Source organism: Leptonychotes weddellii, chromosome 2, assembly GCF_054177405.1.
Source record: "Leptonychotes weddellii isolate Sample4059 chromosome 2, ASM5417740v2, whole genome shotgun sequence".
NCBI classification, from domain to species: Eukaryota; Metazoa; Chordata; class Mammalia; order Carnivora; family Phocidae; genus Leptonychotes; species Leptonychotes weddellii.
In genome coordinates this window covers 159,465,924-159,490,937 of record NC_138370.1, presented here as the reverse complement: position 1 = coordinate 159,490,937, position 25,014 = coordinate 159,465,924, and the positions used below count along the sequence as shown (strand labels likewise).

The window sequence follows — 25,014 nt, the reverse complement described above, 5'->3', positions numbered from 1 at the left end:
TTTTTTAAAGATTTTATTTATTTATTTGAGACAGAGAGAATGAGATACAGAGAGCATGAGAGGGAGGAGGGTCAGAGGGAGAAGCAGACTCCCTGCCGAGCAGGGAGCCCGATGCGGGACTCGATCCCGGGACTCCAGGATCATGACCTGAGCCGAAGGCAGTCGCTTAACCAACTGAGCCACCCAGGCGCCCAGTATTCAGTATTTTTAAACATTTTTTAATAGATACTAAATCTATGAGGATTTATGTAAAAATACCAACTTGGCTCACATGTCTTACATTGTAGGCACTGAAAATATTTAAAAAATTTTTCACTTCTAGTCTCACCTGTTTCATTTTTTTCTCTCCTTTATTCTTCTATTATCATGTGATGTTAAAGTCTTATTTCACACACTGCTCCTGCAGTTTAGGGGTGTGGGAGGGTGGGGCAAAATAGCATGTGAAGAAGTCCGGAGACCTGAAACACCATGGGGTGTTCTGAGAACTGTGTTAAGTTCCAGTGTGGCTAGAACACACGTTGTCTTTGTATGGGTAGGAGGAGACCAGAGCTGGATCAGGAAAAGACCCTGTGGGAATGCAGTTCTCCAGCTAAATAACAGCCCAGCAACCTGTATTCTTTCATACCTTTCTTAATGTTGTGTTCTCTTGCCCAAATTTAATTTCTTCAAGAGTAAGTCTACCTAGGTATAGTTAAAAGCTGGCAAATTTCTGTATCACCTTTAACGATCGCTTAAATTTTTTCTGTTGAAATTTCTGGTGGTTTAAGAGTAAAGAGTAGAATTTAGAAAGAATAAAACAAAAATATGTGACAAAATCAAAAGACTTTTATGGAGTGTCTTCTGACCTTAGATTTTTGATTTAATGAGTAAATATTCTTGCCCCATGTTTAGGAACATAAAGTTGAAGGATAAAAAAAAGGAGAACTTAAGAGTCCATGGTTTAGAAAGTGACTTGCTCCTTGTCATGAAATCAGTTTAGTGGGTTACAACTAGCATTTAAGTAATTTATGACAGAATAGGATACAATTATATCTACCAGAGTGTGTATCAGGTTGTTATGTAAAAATCTACTTTTGATTATGGTAAGCAAAGTTTGAAAAACTCTATTTAATATTTGTATATGCTTTTAGCATTTCTGTCTGTATTTTAAAGACAGTATCCATTCATTTACTCAGGTATTTGAGAACCCACTGCTCTTTCTCCATCCCATCTCCCATTCATTGGGTCACCACTATGTGCCAGATACTGTTCCAAAGCCTTTACATGTATTAACTCATTGTTTTCTTCCATTACATGAATGTTATTTTTATCCCAGTTTTTCAAAAGGAGAAGCTAAGGTGCCTAGTGATTATTAACTTGCCTGAAATTGCATAGCTAAGTTGTGAATCTGGGATTCAGTTCAAAACCAGGCAGTCTTTTCTTCAGAGCCCTTTTTTCTAACTACCAAGCTTTAAATAGTTACCTATGTAAAAACACCTCTCTCAAGGTACTGTGATAAGTGCTGGAGGTACGTCTGAAATGGTTCTTGATCTCATGGAACTTAAATATTTATAAATATATTTACAATCTTCTATGTTTGTTAAAATATATAAATACATACAGACATACCTAATGTGGGAAAACACTATATATGGTTAAGTAACCATATGTAACTAGCATATTACCATGTTTCAAATTTCAATATTATTGACTATAATTTCCATTGTATGGAAATTATAATTGTATGGAAATTTCATGCCATAATTTAACTATTCTTGTGTTGTCAGAAAGAAATTCCTAGTCCTTTCTTAGTAAGTAATATTGAATGCATTCATTATTGTCATTTCAGATTACTCTGTGAGGCTGTTTATAAAAGCATAAAAATTTCAAGTTACTGGTATCTGTTTCTAATTTTCTAAAGTAGTTTTTTTTAAGATTTATTTATTTATTTATTTGACAGAGAGACCCAGTGAGAGAGGGAACACAAGCAGGGGCAGTGGGAGAGGGAGAAGCAGGCTTCCCGCAGAGCAGGGAGCCTGATGTGGGGCTCGATCCCAGGACCCTGGGATCATGACCTGAGCCGAAGGCAGATGCTTAACAACTGAGCCACCCAGGCGCCCCGATTGTCTAAAGTTTATGCTTTAGCAGTAGTGCTGATCTACCTTCAAAAGCATTATATGTTAAATATTCAGTAGTTACAAACAAAACAAAATTCAGTAGTCAGAAATGGTGTTCTATATTAAACTGTCTTCTTTCAAAATCTGTTTTTAATGTTGTCATTGTAGCATATATAAACCATTTCTAGGGGCGCCTGGGTGGCTCAGTCGGTTAGGCGACTGCCTTCGGCTCAGGTCATGATCCCAGGGTCCTGGGATCGAGTCCCACATCGGGCTCCCTGCTCAGTGCGGAGCCTGCTTCTCCCTCTCCCACTCCCTCTGCTTGTGTTCCCTGTCTCGCTGTGTCTCTCTCTGTCAAATAAATAAAATCTTTAAAAAAATAATAAAATAAAAAATAAACCATTTCTAAATATTTTCTTTCATTCACTCAAATATTCATGTGCCTACTATGTTTTAGAGCATATCACGAACTTTCTTCTTCTGGTTGTCAATCATGTATCCAAAATGGGGTGTATTAACATTTGCACGTACTTAGATCATTGGTGCCTAGTGTGTTCCAGGTTTTTGGGAGTTAGATAATAGGTTTAGGAAGATAAAGACAGCAGCTACCCTCTTGGACATAGCATAGTGAAGGAGGCTATAGCAACTTGCATGGAAACCTATTTGTCTCTTTTATAAGAAGTGAAATGTTTTGTAGACAGATGCATAGTCTTTACTACACACTAGTTTTGAAATTAAAAGGTATGTGGTTGGGCATCAGAATTTCTGATGGGCATTCCTATTATAATCCACTATCTTGAAATATTAATGTTTATAAAATGAGTTACACAGAAGGGTTAATGCTATTACTGATGAAAGTATTTTTTAAAAGACCTTTTAGGTTTTTTATGGTAACAGTTTGACTCTTAAATGTAATAATTCCGCAAGACTTTGTTTCTGCAATTTAAAAAACGGTTTCTTTGAGTCATCTAACTTGTTACCAAACAGTGGCATGCAGTGTGGATGCATGGTTTCCATTCAAATTTGAAGTTGCTTAGGAGTTTCCTGTCCCTTAATTTGGGGGATTTTTTTTTTCAGTGCTTTTTGTTTCTCTTTTAGTTTAACAATGTTTTGAAGCACTGAAGTAAGCTGTCCATCTGCTTTTGTTGTTGTTGTTGTTGTTCTGTTTTATTTTGTTTGTATTTTTAATTAGTGATAACCTGACTGAATGACCTCACCTCCCTCAGCAAATAAATGTCTCTTCCCATGAGGCTAATACCCGTAGCAGTTTATGGGACGGGGCCCAGTTGGAAAAATGTGGCCGTATACCTTTTTTTTTTTTTTTTTGAGTAGGCTCCACACCCAACATGGGCTTGAGCTCATGACCCTGAGATCAAGAGTCACAGGGTCTACTGACAGCCCGCCAGGCCGCCCCGGCAGTGTACCCTCTTAAGGAAAATACTTTCCATGCTCATTTTTGTTTGGTCACCTAAAATTTATATTGATAACTGCTGTGACTTTCAAGTCCTCTTTAAAAGATCTCCAAATGTATCACTTCATGAAAATACTAGATGTCATTTGTAGGAATCAAATGGAGTTTCTGAATGGAGTTTCTGATTTTAGTGATTATATGTGATCCTAATTTTTAGTGGCTTTACTAAATGTGTATACAGTCTTGTTTTACAAATTCATTTACGTACATTGACTGGATTTTGAGTGAGACTCATTTGTAAAATTTAATTATTGTTATATCAGCCACGTTGGAAAAACAAACATAATTGTTGGACTTGATTTCTTCTGGAAGATAGATTGGTATAGCAGATTACTTAAATCTCTCTGAGCCTCGATGTCCTCGCTGTAAAAGGAGGCAGGCACCCTGTCAGTCTTAGGAGTGGTAGATCAGGATGAAATAACATGAAATGCTCAGCACAGTTCATGGCATAGCGTCAGTAAGTGTTAGCCTCAGTACCACCCCTTTCCCCAACTGTATTCTGCGACAGAATTGTAGTACAAAAGTGCTGATATGAGGCGCCTGGGTGGCTCAGTCATTGAGCGTCTGCCTTCGGCTCAGGTCATGATCCCAGGGTCCTGGGATCGAGCCCCGCATCGGGCTCCCTGCTCCTCAGGAGGCTTGCTTCTCCCTCTCCCACTCCGCCTGCTTGTGTTCCTTCTCTCACTTTGTCTCTCTCTGTCAAATAAATAAATAAAATCTTTAAAGAAAAAAAAAGTGCTGATGTTCTGGCTAGAAGATGTAGATTTAAGTCCTAGTTCTTCTACTGCATGCTTTCTTGGATCAGTCACTTGACCACAGACTGTTTGTTTTCTCTTCTATAAAATGAGGTTTTGAAAATTAAATGATGTAATGAGCAAGTGCTTCAGATCTAGGCTTTTTTCTTTATTATCTAGACTATTTATTATAACTTGCTTTATTTCCCAATAGTTGACATAAATTTTTATGTGCAAGGGGGAGGAGCTGTACTTCAGAACATTAACCCAATAGTTGGGTTGAGGACGCATTTATTTGGAGGAGCAGAGTATAGGAGGCAATGCCATTGTCCTTCCAGGTAGTTTTAACACATACAGACCCAGTGAGAGGCTTCAAGCTGAAGTGGGAAGGGCCGGGGGTTGCACCGAGTGGTAAAACAATCAGTTTAAAAAGATGGCTGTGGCTGCCCTGATTTCACTGGACCAGGTCTCTTGATTCTGTTCTTCATTAGTTTCTACCTCTCCTGGTAGAGTTCTTTCCTATATGCGATCCTGCCACTATTATCAGCTTTCTGAAGAGTGACCTACATTTTGTAATCTGCATTCCCCACAACCTGCAATGAATCTAAATCTCAGAAATATGTAATTTTCTGACACTGGACTATAAAAGGTTTTCATCAGTTGACTCTACTTTTTTAAACAGGAAGTGGTTCCACTTTCTCCTTAGGACATACTTTTTAGCTCTGGCTGGGAAATTTGTCATTTTCCATTTCTTGCCTGTTAACTTGACACAAGCTGTTCCATAGGCCCAGAGTATAACAGACCTCTCCCAGTGACTTTTTTTTCCCCTTTGGAAGCCCTTTTATTAAAAATTTTCTGATCAGTTATCCTAAGGTAATTTTAATTGCTTTATGACAAATGTATGTGATTATTGATATCAATATGATATTGATAATTTAGTTTTACTTTCTTTGTGTGGCTTGAGTATTCCTTCTGTAACTATTATAGAGTGCCAAACTTGAGGCAAAAGTAGAGTGAATTCTTAGATTTAAAATGTGACATACAAACTTCTTATCCTATCATTTTAATAATGAAATGTTTTAAATGTTCTTAAATAACAAAGGTGAGTTGGAGTGGGGAGGAAAGGGGGACAGACAACCTGCCAAGGCAGTCACAGAGCCCCAGTACAACTTGATAGTTAGCCATTATTGTCCATTGATACGTGCATACTCTTAATGGAAGTAAGCTTCAAAAACGGGAGCTCCATGGAATTTCAATTTAATGACTTCCATGGAATTTAAAATGATTCCATAATTAAAATGGGGCAGGGCCCTCTGCTGTGTTTATTAATGAGTTCCCTTTTGTGCAGGGGTGTGGGTGATTTCCAGCTCTCATGCAACACAGAATACAATAGGTGGTCAGTCAGAGGCACCTACCAAGTGTTTAGACCTGTCTTTTAAGTTATTTTCATTTCTTCAGAAGAACTGAAGAATCTGTTGGGGCAAAGAGATTTGTGGGGTTTTGATGGATCTCCATAAAGCAAAAGCTGTCACTCTGACCACTGAGCATGTACCCCTCATTCATCTGAGGGTTCACATTAAAAGTGACAAGGTGACGTAGTAGCAGCAGCCTCTCTGGTTTTCTTAGTCATGGCAGCAGTTAACAGTGCACGTAACACACCAACACTCAAGTCCTTATTTTTTGTTTTTGTTTTTAAGTCATTGAAATTATGAGACTATCATTCAGATGGAAGCATTGTAGTTCTTCGGAACCATTATGATCTCAAAAGGAAAGGAGAATGATACAGATACACTGGCTGAGGTGTTTTGAGGTGCATCGAAGTGTTCCAAGCTGTGACTTACCTTAACATGTTCTTGAAGTACCATGGCGTGGATTAAAAGGTATGCTTTAGAAATCTCCCAGTGACCCCAGGGTTATGGATAGAATGAAAGCTCATGATTCTGTATTTAATTATCACAATTAAATTTTTAAGAGATTTTAATATTTAGATTGTAGATGTGGTATGGATTTATGGTAATAGTACTTTTTCTTTTGTTAAAAAAAACCCATATATCATAAGGTTGATGACTGATTTCTCCCTCCCTCCCTCCCCCCACCCCCTTTGAGATACAGTTATAGAAGACACTGGGGTAGATATTTTCCCTGGATTTTAATAGTAATGGGCTGTAATTTCTTTCACCAGATAGTTTAGGTATTAGTCATGTATTGGTCTGTAATTAGCTTTGTGGTTTACATCGTAGACTAGTTTCTTTGCAGTGCTGTCATTTCATGGCCTGAATAGGAAATAGATAAATGCCTTAGTTGGAGCCTTAATTTGACCAAATAAAATAATTCTTATGTGGACCATTTATAGTTTGTGCTTGTTTTTGTCTTTTACAAAGAATTTTTCCTGAGAGGAAAATGCATGGCTCCTTATTAACAGTGATTGTTGTTGCTTCACTAATTGTATGTATGTAATTAATCATTTATGTGTTTGTGGTATGTAGTCCTCCTGTTATTTGTGGTTGCTAATAGTGGTAATTCTAGGTTTCATATTACCCACTTAACTGTCAAAAATTGTTAAGGTTTTTATGTTTGTACATTTTATTTGACTGATGTAGTCAAAACCACTTTTTAATTATTTGGAAACAACCTAATTTTGTACTGTGTGCTTGCTACTAAATGTTTTCCTATGGATGGTGGAAGTGAATGAACCCAGGAAGAATGCAGAGTTTATTAATGTTACATTAAGTTCAGAATTCTTTATCTTTTAGGTAATAAAGAAAAATATGTTGGGAAGGTAATGGTTTAAATCATGGATAGATAAATTTAATAGAAATACAGTAGTGCAGTCTGTAATTTTTATCGTTTCGGCTATCAACGTTAAGATCCTTTTGATACATGAGCAGTTAAATTCTAAATGAAATTTAGTTATTAAACCTAAGACAAAATTGCTTTGTATTAAATTCCAGTCTATAATGACAGCGATCTAATCAAGTTTCTAGGTAAAGTAGGCTGCTTATTAACCAAGGCAATCATTCACTTCAACCGGGTATTTTATGTCTGATGGCACACAATAGTGTCTACTCTCCAAAAAAAGATCTTTTCTGACATAATGGGTTGGAGATGATATTCGATACATTGTTTACAAAATGTAATTCTCTATAATATTTGCTACTTTAACTTAAAAAATCTTTTTTTGGGGGTAGTGCTTGGGAATCTGTTTTGTTTTGTTTTAACTCCACTGAGGATTCTTAATGTACAGCCAGGGTTGAGAACTCGTGTGGGGAAGTGTTCATAGAATTTATAGCTTAGTGGTTAAGAGCTTAGACTCGGGGACCAGCTGACCTGTGTTTCAGATCTAACACTTAATTTTATTACTTTGACAGGTTGTAAAAATGATCTGGGAAAAAAGTTTAAATTTGTATCTTAAAAATGTAGTAAATAAGTATATACATATATAATTTATGTTAATGCATTTTATACATGTGTATATAAAAATACATATATGTGTCTCTGTATAAATATCTACCTATATCAATAAATTACACACACAGTGCTGTGTAGGAAGCCAGTGTTAGACTAACAGTGGTGATGATGATTAAATATCCGATCAGGAACCTGGGGGGTGTAGAAGGGGGGTGCTGTTACATTTTTTTCTTACCTTGAGTCTTACACATTCTCATGATCTTCCTAGAGCTAAATAAACAATCAGTATTTGATTGATGTTTTCAGTTCTTTGGGCTTTTTCTCATCAGTTAAAGGTGGCCACTAGAGACCTGTAATTTATCTATGGTCCTCTTATCCTGCTAGGTTGATGTGTGTGTCTCTAAAGCTATGTTTTTTTTTTAAATTGCAGGTTTCAACCCACTCATTAGTGGGTCAAGAAATCGATTTAATGGGTTATGACCAGCATTAAGACAACATATTAGAATAGAAAATAAAATACCAGGTGCACTGAATGTAGAAAAGAGTATTTTAAAAACTTTTGTTTCAAGTTTTTATTTTTTTTATTTTTTGTTTTTTTTTTAAGATTTTACTTATTTATTCATGAGAGACAGGGGTAGAGAGAAAGAAAGAGAGGCAGAGGGAGAAGCAGGCTCCCTGCTCCCCGATGCGGGACTCAATCCCAGGATTCCGGAATCATGACCTGAGCCGAAAGCAGACGCTTAACCGTCTGAGCCACCCAGGTGCCCTGTTTCAAGTTTTTAAAATGCAGAAATAAACAAAATATATACCCATTTATGTGTATGTTGATTGGATTGTTTTAGTACCACTAAGTATATGCCTACCATAGTCACAGATGTCCCTCACAGGTGCTGTTAGTTCTGTCTTTTTTTGCCTTGCTGAGAAGTGACCAGGATAGGTTCCAGTTTGTGGCTTGTAATGGTACGCCATGCTCTATATCACCTTCAAGGATTACCCTACCATCCCTTTCGTTTGAAGTGAAGGTTATTACCGGAGAGTATCTAAGGAGTAGAGGAGAATAGGAGAACGTAATAACAGCTTTTGAGTGGCATTAATCAAGGCTGTTTTATCAAGTAGAGTGTTCTAGTATACTGCCCCTTGGCATACATCCTGGTGTTTATTATCTATAGATCCGTGTCTTCAAACTGCCAGTGGCAGCCCATTCTGGAGTCAATTTAATAAGTTATTGCCTTTCTCCCCTAATTAAATGAAACAGAAAAGAACAGAATAGCAGATGTCATGATTATATCCCAAATTTTATAAAATTTTTGTTTCAGGAGCATGTATATATACTGAATTGCAGAGACCCAAGTTCTGGTAACGATCATCTGAGAAACAATATGAAACTCAGTCTTATAAATCGAGGTTGCCAAACTGACCTCAGTCAGAAAAGACTTCAGATATCTAAAGCAGGATTGTCAGCCCAATAGTCTTACCTCTGATGGTAGGTTATAATTAATTAGATGTGAGACGTTGTTTTTATTTTTGGTTGTGTTGTTGACTCCCTAGCTTGCTTGCCCTGGTAAATATTTATAAAGGCTCATCGGTAAGAAATTTAAAATATTTCCTAGTTGAGGAATTTACTCTTACGCTACATTGATGAAAGTGACCCATTCAATTAAAAAAAAAACCCAAATCTGATAATATATACTAAAACCCACCCATTTCATTTTCCTATTCCTTATATGTTAAGACTTTTTCATGTAATAGGTTCTTCTTTAATTCAGAAGGTAGATAAAAATTTAATGTTGCAAAAAGATTAAGCATAAATCAGATACATGACAATATTTTGGGTGGTTAAATGTTAGAACTTTTAATTTTTTTGGATTAGTGCCTGTGCCTACCACGATGTCCTCATAACAGGCAGATATTTGTTTTACAGATTTGTTGAAGATGATCACAGTTTCTGGTGAATATTTTAAAATAAATAAAGCTTCATGGTAGGACAATATCAGCATATGTATGTTTTAGATTGTGTCTAAAATAGTTTCTTCTGGTAAATTGTTTCATAGCAATGGAATTTGTATATTAGTTTTCTACACTTGGGAGTTGAAAAATGGAAGAAATCTTTGCCAGAATAGGAGGCCAAAAGATGATAAGCACAATTCATCTTTCTCTGCAAGTTCTTGGAATTTGAGTCAAACATACATAGTTACTGCTCTGAATTGGGTACGATACACTAAACTTAAAAATCGTGTTTTGAAATTACAGAAGATAAAGTAATAACCACCACTCCCCCCAACCACTGGATTAAGTTCCCCAATGATGGCTGCTTGTCTTTGCACTAGTAGGTACAGGCATATGTTGCTTGTGGTGAAGGTAGAAAACAAGAGCCTATGGATTCTATTACTTTGTTTCCCCAAAACCTCCCAGCCCCAACCTGTCCTTGCCTTCTCCCAGACTCTCCAATTCTTCCTCCCCTTATCAACAGCATTGCTTGGCTTTTCATCACTGTTTTAGTCCTCTTACTACGACCTCATCACTTGCTACCTCATGCTGCTTGTCCTGTTGAGAGCGCAAGGTTTCATGTTGTCACTTTGTGGCATTTGTTCTTCAAAACTGTGTTCCTTTACTTGAGTTATCATCTTGCGTGAGAAGGAGAGCAACTTGTATTCTTGAGAAGGAGAGCAACTTGTATTCTTTTTCTTTGGTAGATTTTTCTTCCTAAAGTGTAGTTTAGAAAGAAACTAAACTACCTTCTAGTTTAGCTGTTGGCCTAAAATGGAGATCAGTGGCCGCAGGTGGTACTCCAACCACATACCTAGGAGTAGAAAAAAGAACATAGCATAAATTACTATGTTAATTATTAGATATGGTTCCCGTATACTTTTGGTTACTAAAAACAAGTTAAAAACACTCGAGGAATGAAGATGAGCTGCTTCGAGAGATTTTAAAAAGATGTTTTTGATTCTGAAAATAACAGTTTTAAAAATCTTTTGTATAAATGGTAGCATTGTTAGCATTGGGCACTTTCTCAAGCTAATTTATATTTCATTACTTTGAAAAACAGTGCTATTTTGCATGTGTCTGGGATCTGGGATATCTTATTAAAAGAAAACTTTAGAATCCCATGTCAAGCATGAACCTAATTAAAAAGTGGAATATGCTGTACCAGTAATTGTCATGAAAATCAGGGACTATCTTCCTTTTCAAAAACACAACAATGTCAGTTTATCTTGTAATATATATATTTTTAAAGATTTATTTATTTAATTTAGGTTTGGGGGAGGTGAGTGTGCGCAGGAGCCAGGGGAGGGGGAGAGGGAGAGAATGTTAAGCAGACTCTGCACTGAGCACAGAGCCTGACGTGGGGTTCGATCTTGCTACCCTGGGACCATGACATGAGCCGAAATCAGGAGTCAGAGGCTTAACCGACTGAGCCACCCAGGTGCTCCTGTCTTGTAATATTGAACTGATAGGCGATTATGAGGAGAATATTCTGTAGGTGTGCCAGAAAATGTGTACACATGCCACAACTGTTGCTTAAATGAGGAGTACAGTCTTCTTTATGGAGCCCTTATCCGCAATGTAGCCAGGTTCTTACACATCAGAGCAAGTGAACTACAAGTAGAATAGTGGCAACCCTCGTTGCCCCCACAAGTCTTCAGGCATTGCTTTAACAACTATCATGTCAGCATATAATCTTTAAAAATAATGACTGCAGGGGCGCCTGGGTGGCTCAGTCGTTAAGCGTCTGCCTTCGGCTCAGGTCATGATCCGAGGGTCCTGGGATCGAGCCCCACATCAGGCTCCTTCTCAGCGGGGAGTCTGCTTCTCCCTCTCCGTCTGCCTGCTGCTCTGCCTACCTGTGCTCTCTCTCTGTCAAATAAATAAAATCTTAAAAAAAATAATGACTGGAAATGTACTACTTTGGAAATAGTGATCAGAAAGGACAACTGCCTACACCCCGCCGTCCCCCCCCCCCACTTACTTGATTATTTATTTTAAGGAATCCTGGGAGGAACACTTAGGGTAGTTGGGTAGGACAGAGCATTTTCAAAGCACTTTGGTTGAGTGCTTTTGTGTTTCATTGCAGCAGTGGGTGGACAAAGGTGATTAAAAATGTGCTAGCAGTGCTGATGGTAGCAGCTAAGCAGCTAGATTAATCAAGTATGCATGAAATTTAGCTTTATTAAAACTCCATTTTGGTTGAAATTCCTGTGGAAAAAGTAATCTGTGAGTGAGAAGTTGTGACTTGGGGCAGGGACAGAGCAGATGCAAGTACTACGTTATCAAACAGGGGTGACTTGGAACAGGTAAAACCCACTGAAGGCACTTTTGAAGTAAAAGCTGTTACTCCAGCTGCTGGGAACCAATTTTCAGTCCTACCCTCACTACCCCCACAATTATACACTATGTTTTGTTGACTGCCATATCCCCTGCCCCTAGACAGTGACTAGTCAAAGCAGGTACTTAGTAAATATTTGTCAAATGAATGAACTTTTGATAATATAGGTTATTAAGATATGCATCTGTCCTGCCATGGCAATTTACCAATGGACAGAATGAATGGATATATAAGGAAGTAATCACATTTTGAAATGATTGTGACTTCTACTGTTTTGTCATCAGTGAACTCTTTTGTGAGTTAGAATGTATATTAAAGACCAAGAAAAATCTTTGGGCCCCTGGGTGGCTCAGTCAGTTAAATGTCTGACTTTTGATCTCAGCGCAGATCTCTATCTCAGGGTCGTGAGTTTGAGCCCAGGGTTGGGCTCTACGCTTGGGTGTGGAGCTTACTTTAAAAAAAAAAAAAGCGAGAAAGTCTTGAGTGCGTAATAGCTAACATTTAATGAGTATTGGACTTAACAAAATGCCACCTCCACCTCTCCAGGTTGTTAAAATTAACATTTGTATTTTACATATGTGGAGACTGAAGCCCTAGAATAACTGTGAAAGGGCTAGAGTGTTGTTGTTGTTGTTGTTGTTGTTGGAAAGACCTGGACTTTGGGGGAACAAAAGTTGGAAATAGTTTATACAATAATTCAACAGATTTTCCTCACAATGGTAGATCTCCAAGTGTGAGATTTTTTATCGGGAGAGAATGATTGTAATCTCTGCTTGTATCCCACAGAAGAAAAGCTCTGTATTTGAACTAAAACATTTCCATATTTGGGATTGACCAGATTTAGTTTGTTAGGAGGTGGACAATTGCCCTTTTATGGCCGCTAGACACTCCATCGCTTTTATTTCTCTTCAACTTGGTGGCTCTGGCACTTCCTCAAGCAATCCTTTTTCTCTTCCCTTTTACTGCTATCTTGCATTCCCGTGTTCCTCTCCTCTCTTCCCTTCCTACCCTATAAGCTCCTCCCTCCCTCATTTACATGCAACCTGAACAAATAAGAACATTTGTTCTACATTCCTCTTATTAAAATAATATGTGAACAGTGCTTTTGAATCCGAAAACTGGGCAGATCAAGTGAGAAATGAGGATGTTATGAAAATAGTATGAAATATAGGTCCTAGCAAGTTGTCCAAAAGTCAAGAGGGCTGACCCCAGGACAAGCAGTATTCCTCTTTCAAATTAAAAGATTTGTTGGGTATAATGACCAGACTAGTAGGATTAATTCTTGAGGAATACTAGAACCAAACCGAGGCACTGAGGGATAACCAGTAAAAAAATAAAAAATCACCAATTTGAATGACTTCCCTTTAATTTTGGTTTTCATTCCAAAGTTCAAATTTATACTTAAAGAATTAAGGATCTAATTTCAGTCTTAAACTTTCCTTCATACCTAGGAACCATCATCATTTTAAAAGCCCAGGAAGTTAATGTGTTAATTGCATCATTATATTGGCTTATATATAATGAGTCTTATATTAGTATTTGATTATTGATATTACAATGAAAAACTGCCTGGGTGAAATTGCTGGAGACCTATACCTGATACATGTAAGTTTTCCTTTCAGTTAGTTTTAGACCCATCAAAACTACACGAAGGAACATGGACTTCCAAGGACCTCTTTTCAGGAGTATTGTTTGTAGCTCCATTCAGATCTTTTTTTTAAGATTTTATTTGACAGCAAGAGAGGGAACACATTCAGGGGGTGAGTGGGAGAGGGAGAAGCAGGCTCTCCGCTGAACAGGGAGCTCGACGTGGGGCTCGATCCCAGGACCCTGGGATCATGACCTGAGCCGAAGGCAGACACTTAACGACTGAGCCACCCAGGTGCCCCTCCATTTAGATCTTTATGTCACTTATAGAATCTGTCAGAAACGTGGATTATCACTTTTTTTTAAGTTGTCAGCATGCTTCATTAGAACATTGCTGTTCTTGAGCAAATAATAACAGTAATCTATAGCAGGACACTCTCCGTGGATAAAATAGTTTAATGAAGGTGAGGAAATTGTCATCATTGTAGCTTTTTGGACTTGGGTGAAGTCTGCATTTTTGTCTGCATTGTAAAACTTGTAAATTTAATATCGTTTATTTGGGAGACTATAATTTTTTTCTCCAATGCAGAAAATAATTTATTAATTTTAGATTGGTTCATAATTATTGTTTAATTCAAAATAGTCTAAATAATATTAGAGTTTAAGACCTACTATTCCATAATTTTTTTTTCTATGGCCTTTTTTTTTTTTTCTTTTTTAACATATGACTTGCTATTCTGGTTTATTGGTTTAGTGAACACACGTTGTCTGTAAGCTTATATTTGAAAACTTGATGTTAATACTGTACACCCTTGAGTCAACATGTGAATAATACAAGCTTATAGCTTTGGCCATATTTCTCTGATGTGCACTTCTGCTATTAAAAAAAAAGGGGGGGGGGTCGCCTGGGTGGCTCAGTCATTAAGCATCTGCCTTCGGCTCAGGTCATGAAAACAGGGTCTTGGGATCGAGCCCTGCATCAGGCTCCCTGCTTCTCCCTCTTCCACTCCCCCTGCTTGTGTTCCCTCTCTCACTGTGTCTCTCTGTCAAATAAATAAATAAAATCTTAAAAAAAAAAAAAAAAGATTGTTCAGCATGAAAGTTATGGCCTAAAAAAATCCACTGTGCATAATTATGGAAACAGGTTGGCATTTTTTTCCATTACTGGGATATTTAGTTATAATTCTTTAAAGGCTCTGGATTCCACTAATCCCTAGAGCTGTTAACACATCAGATTTCCCTGGTTTATTTAACCTTATGCCATTGTTTCATATTCTCTTATCCTTGGAATTCAACAGTTTGGCTTACTGAGAAATAGTTTACAGGTTAAAAAGTGATTTTTCTGAAACATTAAATAAATTTTCATATGATAGGTGGTTTATTGAATGGAAAAAGCAAATAGGCATTTATTTTTCAGTGAATTAGGGGGGAAAAAGTCCTTACTTGGGGAAGGCAAAGAAGATAAACAGTTTAAGGACCATAGGGTAGGTCTCATTATCTTGACCTTAGTATGGTCGGTGTGTAATCAGAAGTAGGGGAAGGTCCTACCTTGTGACTTTCTGAGCTTCAGTTTTCCCTTCTAAGTTTGAAATAATGCCTACTCTTAGGGTTGTTAATGAGAATTAAATGAGAGCATATATAAGGAGATACATTCTGTTTGTTGTTATGTACTTTTTTCTTCTGATATATGAGGCCAGTTTCGGAAGTTGTGGTTGTAAGTAGTAACGGGAGCTTTATCTAACCTAATGGAATCAGGGAATGGAAACATAGAAGATAATTTGAAATACAGTTGGTAGCATTAATCAATGAATTGCTTGTGACAGAAGGTAAGAATGAGGAGAAGAGGTCAATAAAACTCATACTGTAGAGAAGAGAAACTGCGTGTCTTTCGGGAGCACGCAGGTATGGAAGTTGGTGAAAGGAATGTTAAGAATTAAGTTGCTGCAGTGGAGTTTAAAGAAAACCTATCCTATTTTCTCATTAGACAATTGGATGTCAGGCAGTTGACTGGACAGTTAATTAGTAAATTAACTCTAACAACGGCTTTGCAGTTTGCCTAATTTAAATTCATAGCACAGCAAAATACTGAGTAAATACATAGCACGAATGACCAAATGATGAGAGTTCAGCCTGCATCTGTGAAAGGCCTTATCCTTGTTTTCTTCAATGCTACCCCTTAAATCCCAAAGCTTTTGCTCCTGGGTTAGTGCTTCACCACCGTAAGATCGGTATTTTTAATCACTTACAGTCATATTCAATGCAGAACGTTTCTTTCATCTGTGTTGGGCAGAGGCTGCTCAGATGATTGTTAGAGTATCAGGTTGCTTAGAGCACCACCCAGGGCAAAACGGTTTGCTGTCAGATTGTACTATCAACCACTGTACCCCTGTGTTGTGTATTACTTTTCAGAGCCCACCCCTCCACCCCCGGGCCTCCTGTGAGGCTTGAGGAGCAGATACTAGCTCCTTGGCCTGTGTTTTTGGTCCTAGGGGCGCATGAAGGCAGTGTGACAGGTTAATGGCTCAGATACACTTTGGCAGAAAGCCATTCTTTAAGATTTGAGTTGTGGTTAAAGACCACTTCTTCAGAGTGGTTTTGCCTTACCACAAATGCAGGTTTATTATAATATGACATGTGATAACAGAAGGCAAAGTTAAAATTCGGAAGAAATATCGTTTTGGGTATTAACATTCAGGCAGGAAGGTATTTCTTTATTCATGCAATGGCGCTATAAAAAACATTTTGGAGGGGCACTTGGGTGGCGCAGTTGGTTAAGCATCGAACTCTTGGTTTCAGCTCAGGTCATGGTCTCAGGGTTGTGGGATAGATCCCCGCGTGGGCCTCTGCACTCAGCAGGGTGTTGGCTTGGGTTTGTCTGTCCCTCTGCCCTCCCACGTGTGCGTGTGGATGTGCAAATGCTCTTTCTCTCTCTCTCAAATGAATAAATCTTAAAAAAAAAAAAAAAACCGTTTTGGAAATCTCTTCCCCATTCTGAACATATGACTTTTGATTTTATTATTTTTGTTTATTAAAATTCTCCATTTTAATTCAGTGTCCTATTTTAAATTTTATATTTTAAAATGATTGCCATCTTTTATTTTGCCCTCAGGGACAGGATTCTTTGAAAGTGCTTAACTCCTTTATAAACCTGAGTCATAGGGACGCCTGGGTGGCCCAGTCAGTTAAGCATACTTTAGGCTCAGGTCATGATCTCCAAGGTTTTGGGTTCCAGCACCCCCTCACCCCCCATGGGCTCCCAAGGAGTCTGTTTCAGATTCTCTCTCCTTCTGCCCCTCCCCTGCACTTGCGTGTGTGCTCTCTTTCTCAAATAAATAAATAAAATCTTTAAAAATAAATAAATAAACCCGAGTCATAGCCTTACCTTTATGCATTAGACTTTATTTTGGCTATCCTATCCATAAATGTTCTGGTCTGGGTTATTTAAAAGGAAAATAAAAGGCGGATGCAGTGCTGAATTCAAATACTTCAGAATACCAAACTGTGTGTTTGAGATTTGGTTATTTAAGAAATTGGCCAAACATGGCTTGAAGGGGGTTGAGCTAGTACTGTGTCTGTATAATTTCTACCAACAGAAAAAGGAATGTAAAACCTCTTTGTTAACTGAAGATGTCTGTGTAGATTCTCGGTCCTTTGCAACTCAGAAAAAAATGTACCTTGCAGAATTATGATTGATAGTGTAAATAGTAGAGTCATGAGACTCTCATAGTTCCCAGTGCAATTGTAACATTTGCCCTTCTGCAGGGAAAATGTAAGAGTAATTGTCCAATTTATGACATACACATATGTGCACACATGTCTGTATGTATGTGTGTAGTAGCTGAGGTATGGCTTCCACAGTAGTTGTCTTTAGATTTACTAAATTTTATGTATGTATAGTTTTAGACAGCATTTTTTCACTTTCTAGTATTCAAAGAAAAATTTACCCTTTATCTTTGTAAATTTTAGTCAGTAGCTGAAGTACTGGAAGGGTAATGAAAGAAGGTTTCTGAACTTTCAGGTATTTTGTTGACCCTCATTGAAGCAAACCAAATCTTGTTATCACAGAAAGTTTTAAAATCAATTACTGTACTCTAAGATCCTATCGTAAAAATTCATACCCCAGGGACACCTGGGTGGCTCAGTCGGTTAAACATCTGCCTTCAGCTCTGAGCCCCCCATGGCTTCGCACTCAACTCCACTCCTCCCCCCTCCCCGTTCTCTCTCTCTCTCTTTCAAATAAATAAAAAATCTTTTTTAAAAAATTCATACCCCAGGCACCCTCTTCACATGTTAGCGTCCAGAATTGAACTGTAATTAAATTCTATCTTAATGCAGAGTGTATGGAAAATCATGAACAAAGTCCATGTTATGTTTTGTTCGGAACAAGTTATGTTTTGAACAAAATTTACCATTATGTAAATTTGGGCAAGGTGATTTCTAAGCTAATTTCTTCATCTGTGTAATGAGGATAGCAGCACCCACCTTGTAAGACTGATGTGTGTATGAAGTTGAGATAGGTGGGCACAGTTGCTGGCCTCATGCCAGCCCTCTACTAGCTGCTATTACAGTGTAATCTGTAGGGATAGGGCCCTGTTTCTTATTTGTTGCCAGTATGTTGCAAGTCTAGTGAAGTGCCTAACACACAGTAGGCACTTAAATGTGTATTAAATGGTTAAAATAAAAAGGAACCATGGGACACCTGGGTGGCTCAGTGGGTTAAGCGTTTGCCTTCAGCTCAGGTCCTGATTCCAGGGTCCTGGGATCGAGCCCCGCATCGGGCTCCTTGGTCAGTGGGGAATCCGCTTCCCCCTCTGCCTGTCGCTCCCCCTGCTTGTGCTCTCTCTCTCTCACAAATAAATAAAATCTTTAAAAAAAATTTAAAAAGGAACCAGAATCTAGGAAAACAGTTACACCATTCCCTCCCTCCTTCCTCTTCTCAGTTTTAGATGAGATAGGCAAAGGAAGCCAATTTTAATAATGGGAGCATTCCAATCCTAGTACATATTTAGTATTTTTCCACGACACTGCATAATTAGTGATTTTTTTTTTTAAAGGCACAATCTTGTGATAGGTTATATGCCAAACAGAAGACCACAGATAATCCTAATTTTTTGCCTACTAAGTAGGAGAGATTGTTGGAATATCTGATCTGCAGTTTGGATGGAGAGGGGAGAAGAGTTTTGTTAGGACTTATGTCCTCACTGGCATAATATTTAACTTTTCTCAATATGGAATACATACATCTTGGAATGGTGTAGCCAAGGACTAGAAATCACCGCATTATAAAATTTTGGTGTTAAAATTTGAAGACAATAGGAATGAAGTCCAGGAAAGAACTTTTTTTTCCTCAAAACCAGCCATTCATTCAAAAATATTAGATATGTATATTTATACACACACACACAAATATTTTTCTAAATTAATGTAATAAACCTACAAAAACAAGGCACACAAATTGTTAATGTACAATAAAGTGAATTTTCACAAAGTGAATATACATGGCGTGACCATCACACACAGATCAGAAATTACCAGCTTCCTAGAAGCCCTCTTGTAGCCTCTTCTAGTCTTAGTCTCTGTACCGTTCTTTTGAAGGTAACCTGTATCCTGGTGAACACTGCAGATGACTTTTGCTTGTTTTTGAATTTCTTATAAGCAGAATTATACAATTTTGTACCTTTTTGGGTCTGGTGGCTTTTGCTAGTGATCACCTGATCACATCTGTGGCGATAGTTCACTTTGCTAGTAGCACTCTAGTGTATGATTATTTTATAATTTGTCTGATCCTTGAAAATGGCCTTTTGGTTATTTCTGGGGGTGTCTGCTGATGCTGTGGACATTCTTGTACATGTCTTTTGATACCCATTTATACACATAATGTTATAACGTGTTTACTAGTTCTGAACGTCATCAGCAATAATAATCGCAGTCAGCAAGCATATATTGGAAACTGTTGCCAGTCATCTTAGCAGTATTGCTACATTCTCAGGTGTACTTTTATTAAGGAAAAGGCATGGACCTTTATGTACTGCCTAATTGCATGATACTGCTTCTGAGGCTATTCTATTCCACAGGCAGAGTCAGGATTAATTTAGGAAGAGACCCATTGGACCTTTTACAGGGAAACATTCTTTTTCTACTTCTCCTGTTTCCTTCCATGTGATGTGTAATGCTAGGCCTCTCTCCACCGTGTTTATCCTTTGATTCCTCACCAGGTACATGGAAAATTTTATTTTTAGAGTATTAGGACTCCATATAGAATCTAACTTTAAAATTGCAAGGTCTTTTGGCTTAATAGTTACGCTTTTTTTTTTTTTTAACTGAAAATTACTTATTTTTCCATAGTTTTTTAATTCTTGGGAGGCAGGAACTTACCCTGAGAAACCTCCTGAAATGTAACTTGTCTTCCTCATACCCTTTCCTACTAAAAATCTCTTCGGCCCTTTTTGCTGTAGGTCAAGCTTCCCTAACAGAAATCATTGATAGTCACTTCTTGGGGTTCTGACCTATCTCAGTGCCAAACGCCTCTTGTTCACTTGTCCTAGGCAGTGGTTAACAGATAACTAGAGCCCTTTCCAGACAGATGTTTTATACACTAAATGTTGCATGTATTTCCAAGAGTAAAACCCGTGAAGAACAGGTGAAAAAAATCCTGTTATGGATGGTTGTATACTCCTACAGCCTTTTTCTTCTTCTTCTTCTTTTTTCTTTTTTTAAGATTTTATTTATTTATTTAGAGGCGAGCTCACACAAGAGCGGGGGTGGGGGGAGAGGGACAAGCAGACTCTGCGCTGAGCATGGATCCCTCCTCAGGGCTCAATCCCACGACCCTGAGATCACAACTGAAGCCAAAATCGAGAGTCCTAGCACTGACTGAGCCACCCAGGTGCCCCATTCTTACGGCCTTCTAAATTTCATTTGAGATAAGGGAAAATGTCTTTTACTTTTGCTGGCTTCTTCTTCTTTCCTTCCTTCCTTCCCTCCCTACCTGCCTTGTCTCACTAGCATTGGAAAGAATATTTAGGAGATGAGAGAAGAGTTAATTCCTCTTCTGATTAATATCAGATTTATTTCTTCTTGCAAAAAAATTTCAGTTGACCACCTAGCCTTCAAAGAACTGACAACTTAACATGTCTGACAGAAAATTTGTAAAGAGGAAAAAATCTTCACTACTTATAATTTGATGTAGGGGTGAGAAATAAGAGGGGAAGTGCATGGGAGAAAACTTTGTGACTTCATCTCATATACAAGCCAGTTGTCCATGATCACTTGTGGATTTTCTATGGAAGATGTTTAGTCCTAAACAGTTTTTGATGGGTTGCTTACATGCTGTCTGGGCTGCCCTTCCTTGAAAGGTATAGATTCTCAGATAAACTTCTCTCTTTCTTTTTGTATCTTTGCTTTAATAGTAGTAGGAACCATTTGTGTGTATATGTACACGTGTACTTTTTATATATACATATACTCCTCATTTCTTTTGTTTGTTTTGGCACCTACTTGTCTGTTTTTGTTACCAGACAGGTGTCTCTTGACCTGGTAGTAACATAGGACCCCTTAAAGCAAAGCCACTATCCCTCTGTAAGCCATGGGTTTTTTTTTGGTTTTCTTTTTAATGAGATTACATGTTCTTTTTTTTTTTTTTTTTTTAAGATTTTATTTATTTATTTGAGAGAGACAGAGATAGCAAGAGAGAGAACAAGTGGGGAGGAGAGGGAGAAGCAGACTCCCACTAAGCAGGGAGCCTGATGCAGGGCTCAGTCCAGGACCCTGGGGTCATGACCTGAGCCGAAGGCAAACGCTTAACCAACTGAGCCACCCAGGCGCCCCTGTAAGCTATAGCTTAAGGCAAAACTAAATGTATTTTTTGTGTGTGGTAAAATGTGTAGAACCTAAAATTTACCATTTCAGCTATTTTTAAGTGTACAGTTCAGGTGCAGTAAGTACATATACATTATTGTACCACCATTACCACCGTGTCTCCAGAGCGTTTTCATCTTCCCAGACTGAAACTCTGTACTCATTAAACACTAGCTCTCCGCCCCGCCCCCCCACCTCCACCTGCAGCCCCAGCCCCAGCTCCTGGCAACCACCATTCTGCTTTTTTGTCTATGAATTTGACTGCTCTAGGCACCTTATATAAATGGAATCCTAGAACATTTGCCCTTTTCTGTCTGGCTTTATTTCACTTACCATAATGTTTTCAAGGTCATCCACATGGTAGCATGTATCAGAATTTCCTTTTTTAAGGCAGAATAATATTTCACTGTATGTATATACCACATTTGCTCTTGTCTTCATTCATCAGTATAGGCATTTGGGTTGTTTCCGCCTTCTGGCTGAGGTGAATATCGCTGCCATAAGCATTGGTGTACAGTGTCTGTTTGAGTCCCTGCTTTCACTTCTTTTGGGTTTATACCCAGAATTGGAATTGACGGATCAAGTAGTAATTGTTTAGCTTTTGGAGGAACCACCATACTGTTTTCTACAGTGGCTACACCGTTTTACATTCCCATCAGCTATGTACAGATTCTAGTTTCTGTGCATTGTCTCCAGCACTGTATTCTCTGTTATTGTTGATGATCGCCATCCTAATGGGTGTGAAATGGTATCTCATTATGGTTTTGATTTGCATTTTCCTAATGATTAGTGATGTTGAACATCTTGTCACATGCTTATTGGCCTTTTGTTTATCTTCTTGGACAAATGTCTATTCAAGTCCTTTTCCTATTTTTTTTTTTCCTTTTTCTATTTTTAAATCAGGTTTTTTGTTGTTGATTTAGAGGAGTTCTTTTTATATTCTGGTTATCAGCCCCCTATGAGATGCATGGTTATTTACATGTATTTCTAAACCAGTATACATATGTATTTGTTTCGAAGGATCCATTTCAGTTTTACCGTATTTCTTAGAGTAAATATCATTGAGTAATCCAGCCTTGAAGGAGTGGTGGTGTTTTATTGAGTGCTTATGCAGTGCCAGGCACTCTTAGATGCTATACACATATGAACATTTTAAATTCTTGCAAGAATCCTGTATGGAAGTACTTTTATCTGTGTTTTCAGTTGAGGAAACTGAGAAAGAGTTTAAGTAGCTTCCATTAGTTTGCCTTAAAGCCAGGATTTGAGTTTAAGCAACCCAGCTCCTGACTCCATGTACTTAACCACAGCACTTGGTTACCTCTCCTGTGTATGATACATTTTGTGTTCTCATCAGATGATACTTTCCACTTCTTGAACACTGCCTTACAAAGCAGTTTATAAGGTCAGGTAAAGTATCTGAAGGAGTTCTTAACAAAAATTAAACAGATAGTTAAGATTGAAACCTATTTAAAGTTCTTTAAGTTGCGTAGTATTTCCCTTTGTGGCAATATGTTTTCCATAAGGGTGTGAATTTCCTTATTTGAATTGGGCGTATTTTTTCTAAAGTAGCTCACCCAGTGAAATTTGCGGAGACAATTTTTTTGAGTAAATTTTTAACTTGTGTGCCTTTTTCTGTTTTTATTTTAAGTTAGCTGTATTCTAGACTTGGTGTGAGTTGATTCCTAGAGAATGCGATTTCATTTTGCTATTTACCTAGATCAAACTTAATTAGTAAAGAATAAAACACCTGTTTAATTGTATAATGCATTATAGAGCAAAATGGAGTTTTTGCCACTGCCCACCATTATCACAAATAATTGTGTGTAGAGTTGTATGTATTATTTTATATGTGTACTTGGGGGGAGAGGATAAAAATGAAGATCTTATTTCCTCATTGAAAATGAATGCTACTAACTGGATTGTTTTTTGTTGTGTGTATATAGCCATGACTGGGAGGTTATATGTAATCAGCAATCTATTCCTAATTATACACATTGGAATTTAAAATTTTTTTGTCAATACAAATGATGCTTTATTCAGTATCTTGGTATGCATATTTGTCTACCTATATAATAAATTTCCAGAATCAAAATGACTAGGAATTCAAAGGAATTCACATCTAGAATTATAATAGACATTGTTAAAATGTCTTCCAAAAAGATTGCACAAATTTAAACTCCCAACAGTGCATGAGATTTCCTGTTTCTCCACTTGTACACTAGCACTGAGTATTATCAAACTTTACATCTACAGCAAGCGAACCTTGCATAATTGTCGTGAGAACATAAAAGCTGTGCCAGGAAGCTGGCCATAGTCTTTTATGTGACACCTCCCATGAATGTTTTTTGATAGATTTGTCACCACCAGGTTCTGTGGCAAGCAGGGTCAGGCCAGCAACTTGATCAAGAGATTAGTATTTCTCTGAGTGTGGCCTTTTTATTCTGATACAATTTTAGTTTACAGAAAAATTGCAAAAATAATACAAGGAAGCTCACCCAAATATTTCAAGTGTTAACATTTTACCACATTTGCTTTATTCCTCTATATATTTACACACACACATACACACACACACACATTTATTTTCTCTAGACCATTTGAAGGTAAGAAGTAGACAACATACCCCCTTACTTTTTTCCCTAAGTACTACAGCGATTTTTTCTAAAAATCAGGACAGTCTCTTACATAACCCCGGTACAATTATCAAAACCAGGAATTTAAAATCAATATAATTCTGTTCTCCACTCTGCTAGTTTTATTCAGATTTTGTCAGTCTAAATAATGTCCTTTATAGCAGAAGTAAATGCTGGATAGTATGTTGCACTCAGTTATTATGCATCTTTAGCCTCTTTGAATCTGGGCCAGTTCCTCAGTTTTTTGCCTTTTATCACCTTGATGCTTTTAAAAGTATAGTTCAGTTATTTTGTTGACTCTTCCACGCTTTAAGTTTGTTATGTTTCCTCATGTTAAGACTCAGGTTCTGCATTTTTTGGCAGTAACATCCCAGAAGTGATACTGTACTTTTCTTAATGCATCATGTTAGGAAGCAGTTGAGGTCAGTTTGCCCCATTCAGTCTTTTGATACATGAAATTAGTTTACCCAGTGTCCGATCACCCCCTCTTGTGGAGGCCATAGATTTTAAGATGCATACTTTCCATATGAGATCTTCATATGCAATGTTAATGGATGCCAGTGTTCTCGCAACTCAGTCATGCCATCTGGATAGGAAGACTGATGGCTCTTGCAGATTTAACCTGGGAAAGTCCTTTCTCAGGATGGATTTTTGGGAAGGCACCCTCAACCTGGCAATAATCTTGGAGATACCTAAGAAGGCAGTTGCTGAGTGCAGCTGGAGTTGGTCTCAGTCACCCTTCTTTCTTTCTGCTCTTCCTGCTGCTTTTCAGAAACTGCTGCCAGATTGTTACAAAGTTCAGTTGAAATTTTTCTTTTATTATAAAGAAAAGGTAGAATAAAAATTAAGGAAAACAGTGCTTTTCAAATGTTCTACCCCGTCCATGGAATTAAGAAGGGGA

The 25,014-nt window shown here is 37.7% G+C and overlaps 1 protein-coding gene across 4 annotated transcripts in view; it reads left to right on the top strand.

The window, feature by feature from the left end:
• The window catches only part of RBPJ (recombination signal binding protein for immunoglobulin kappa J region), a 109,780-nt gene that overhangs the window by 32,593 nt on the left and 52,173 nt on the right, over positions 1-25,014 (top strand). For 2 of the 4 annotated variants that reach the window (XM_081812527.1, XM_081812526.1), the window contains exon 2: positions 5,999-6,181. The exons of the other annotated variants lie outside the window; for them this stretch is intronic. In XM_081812527.1, the coding sequence (XP_081668653.1) occupies positions 6,165-6,181 (17 nt within the window). In that variant the 5' untranslated portion in view covers positions 5,999-6,164. The remainder of the gene's footprint in view (positions 1-5,998; positions 6,182-25,014) is intronic. 4 annotated transcript variants of the gene reach the window in all.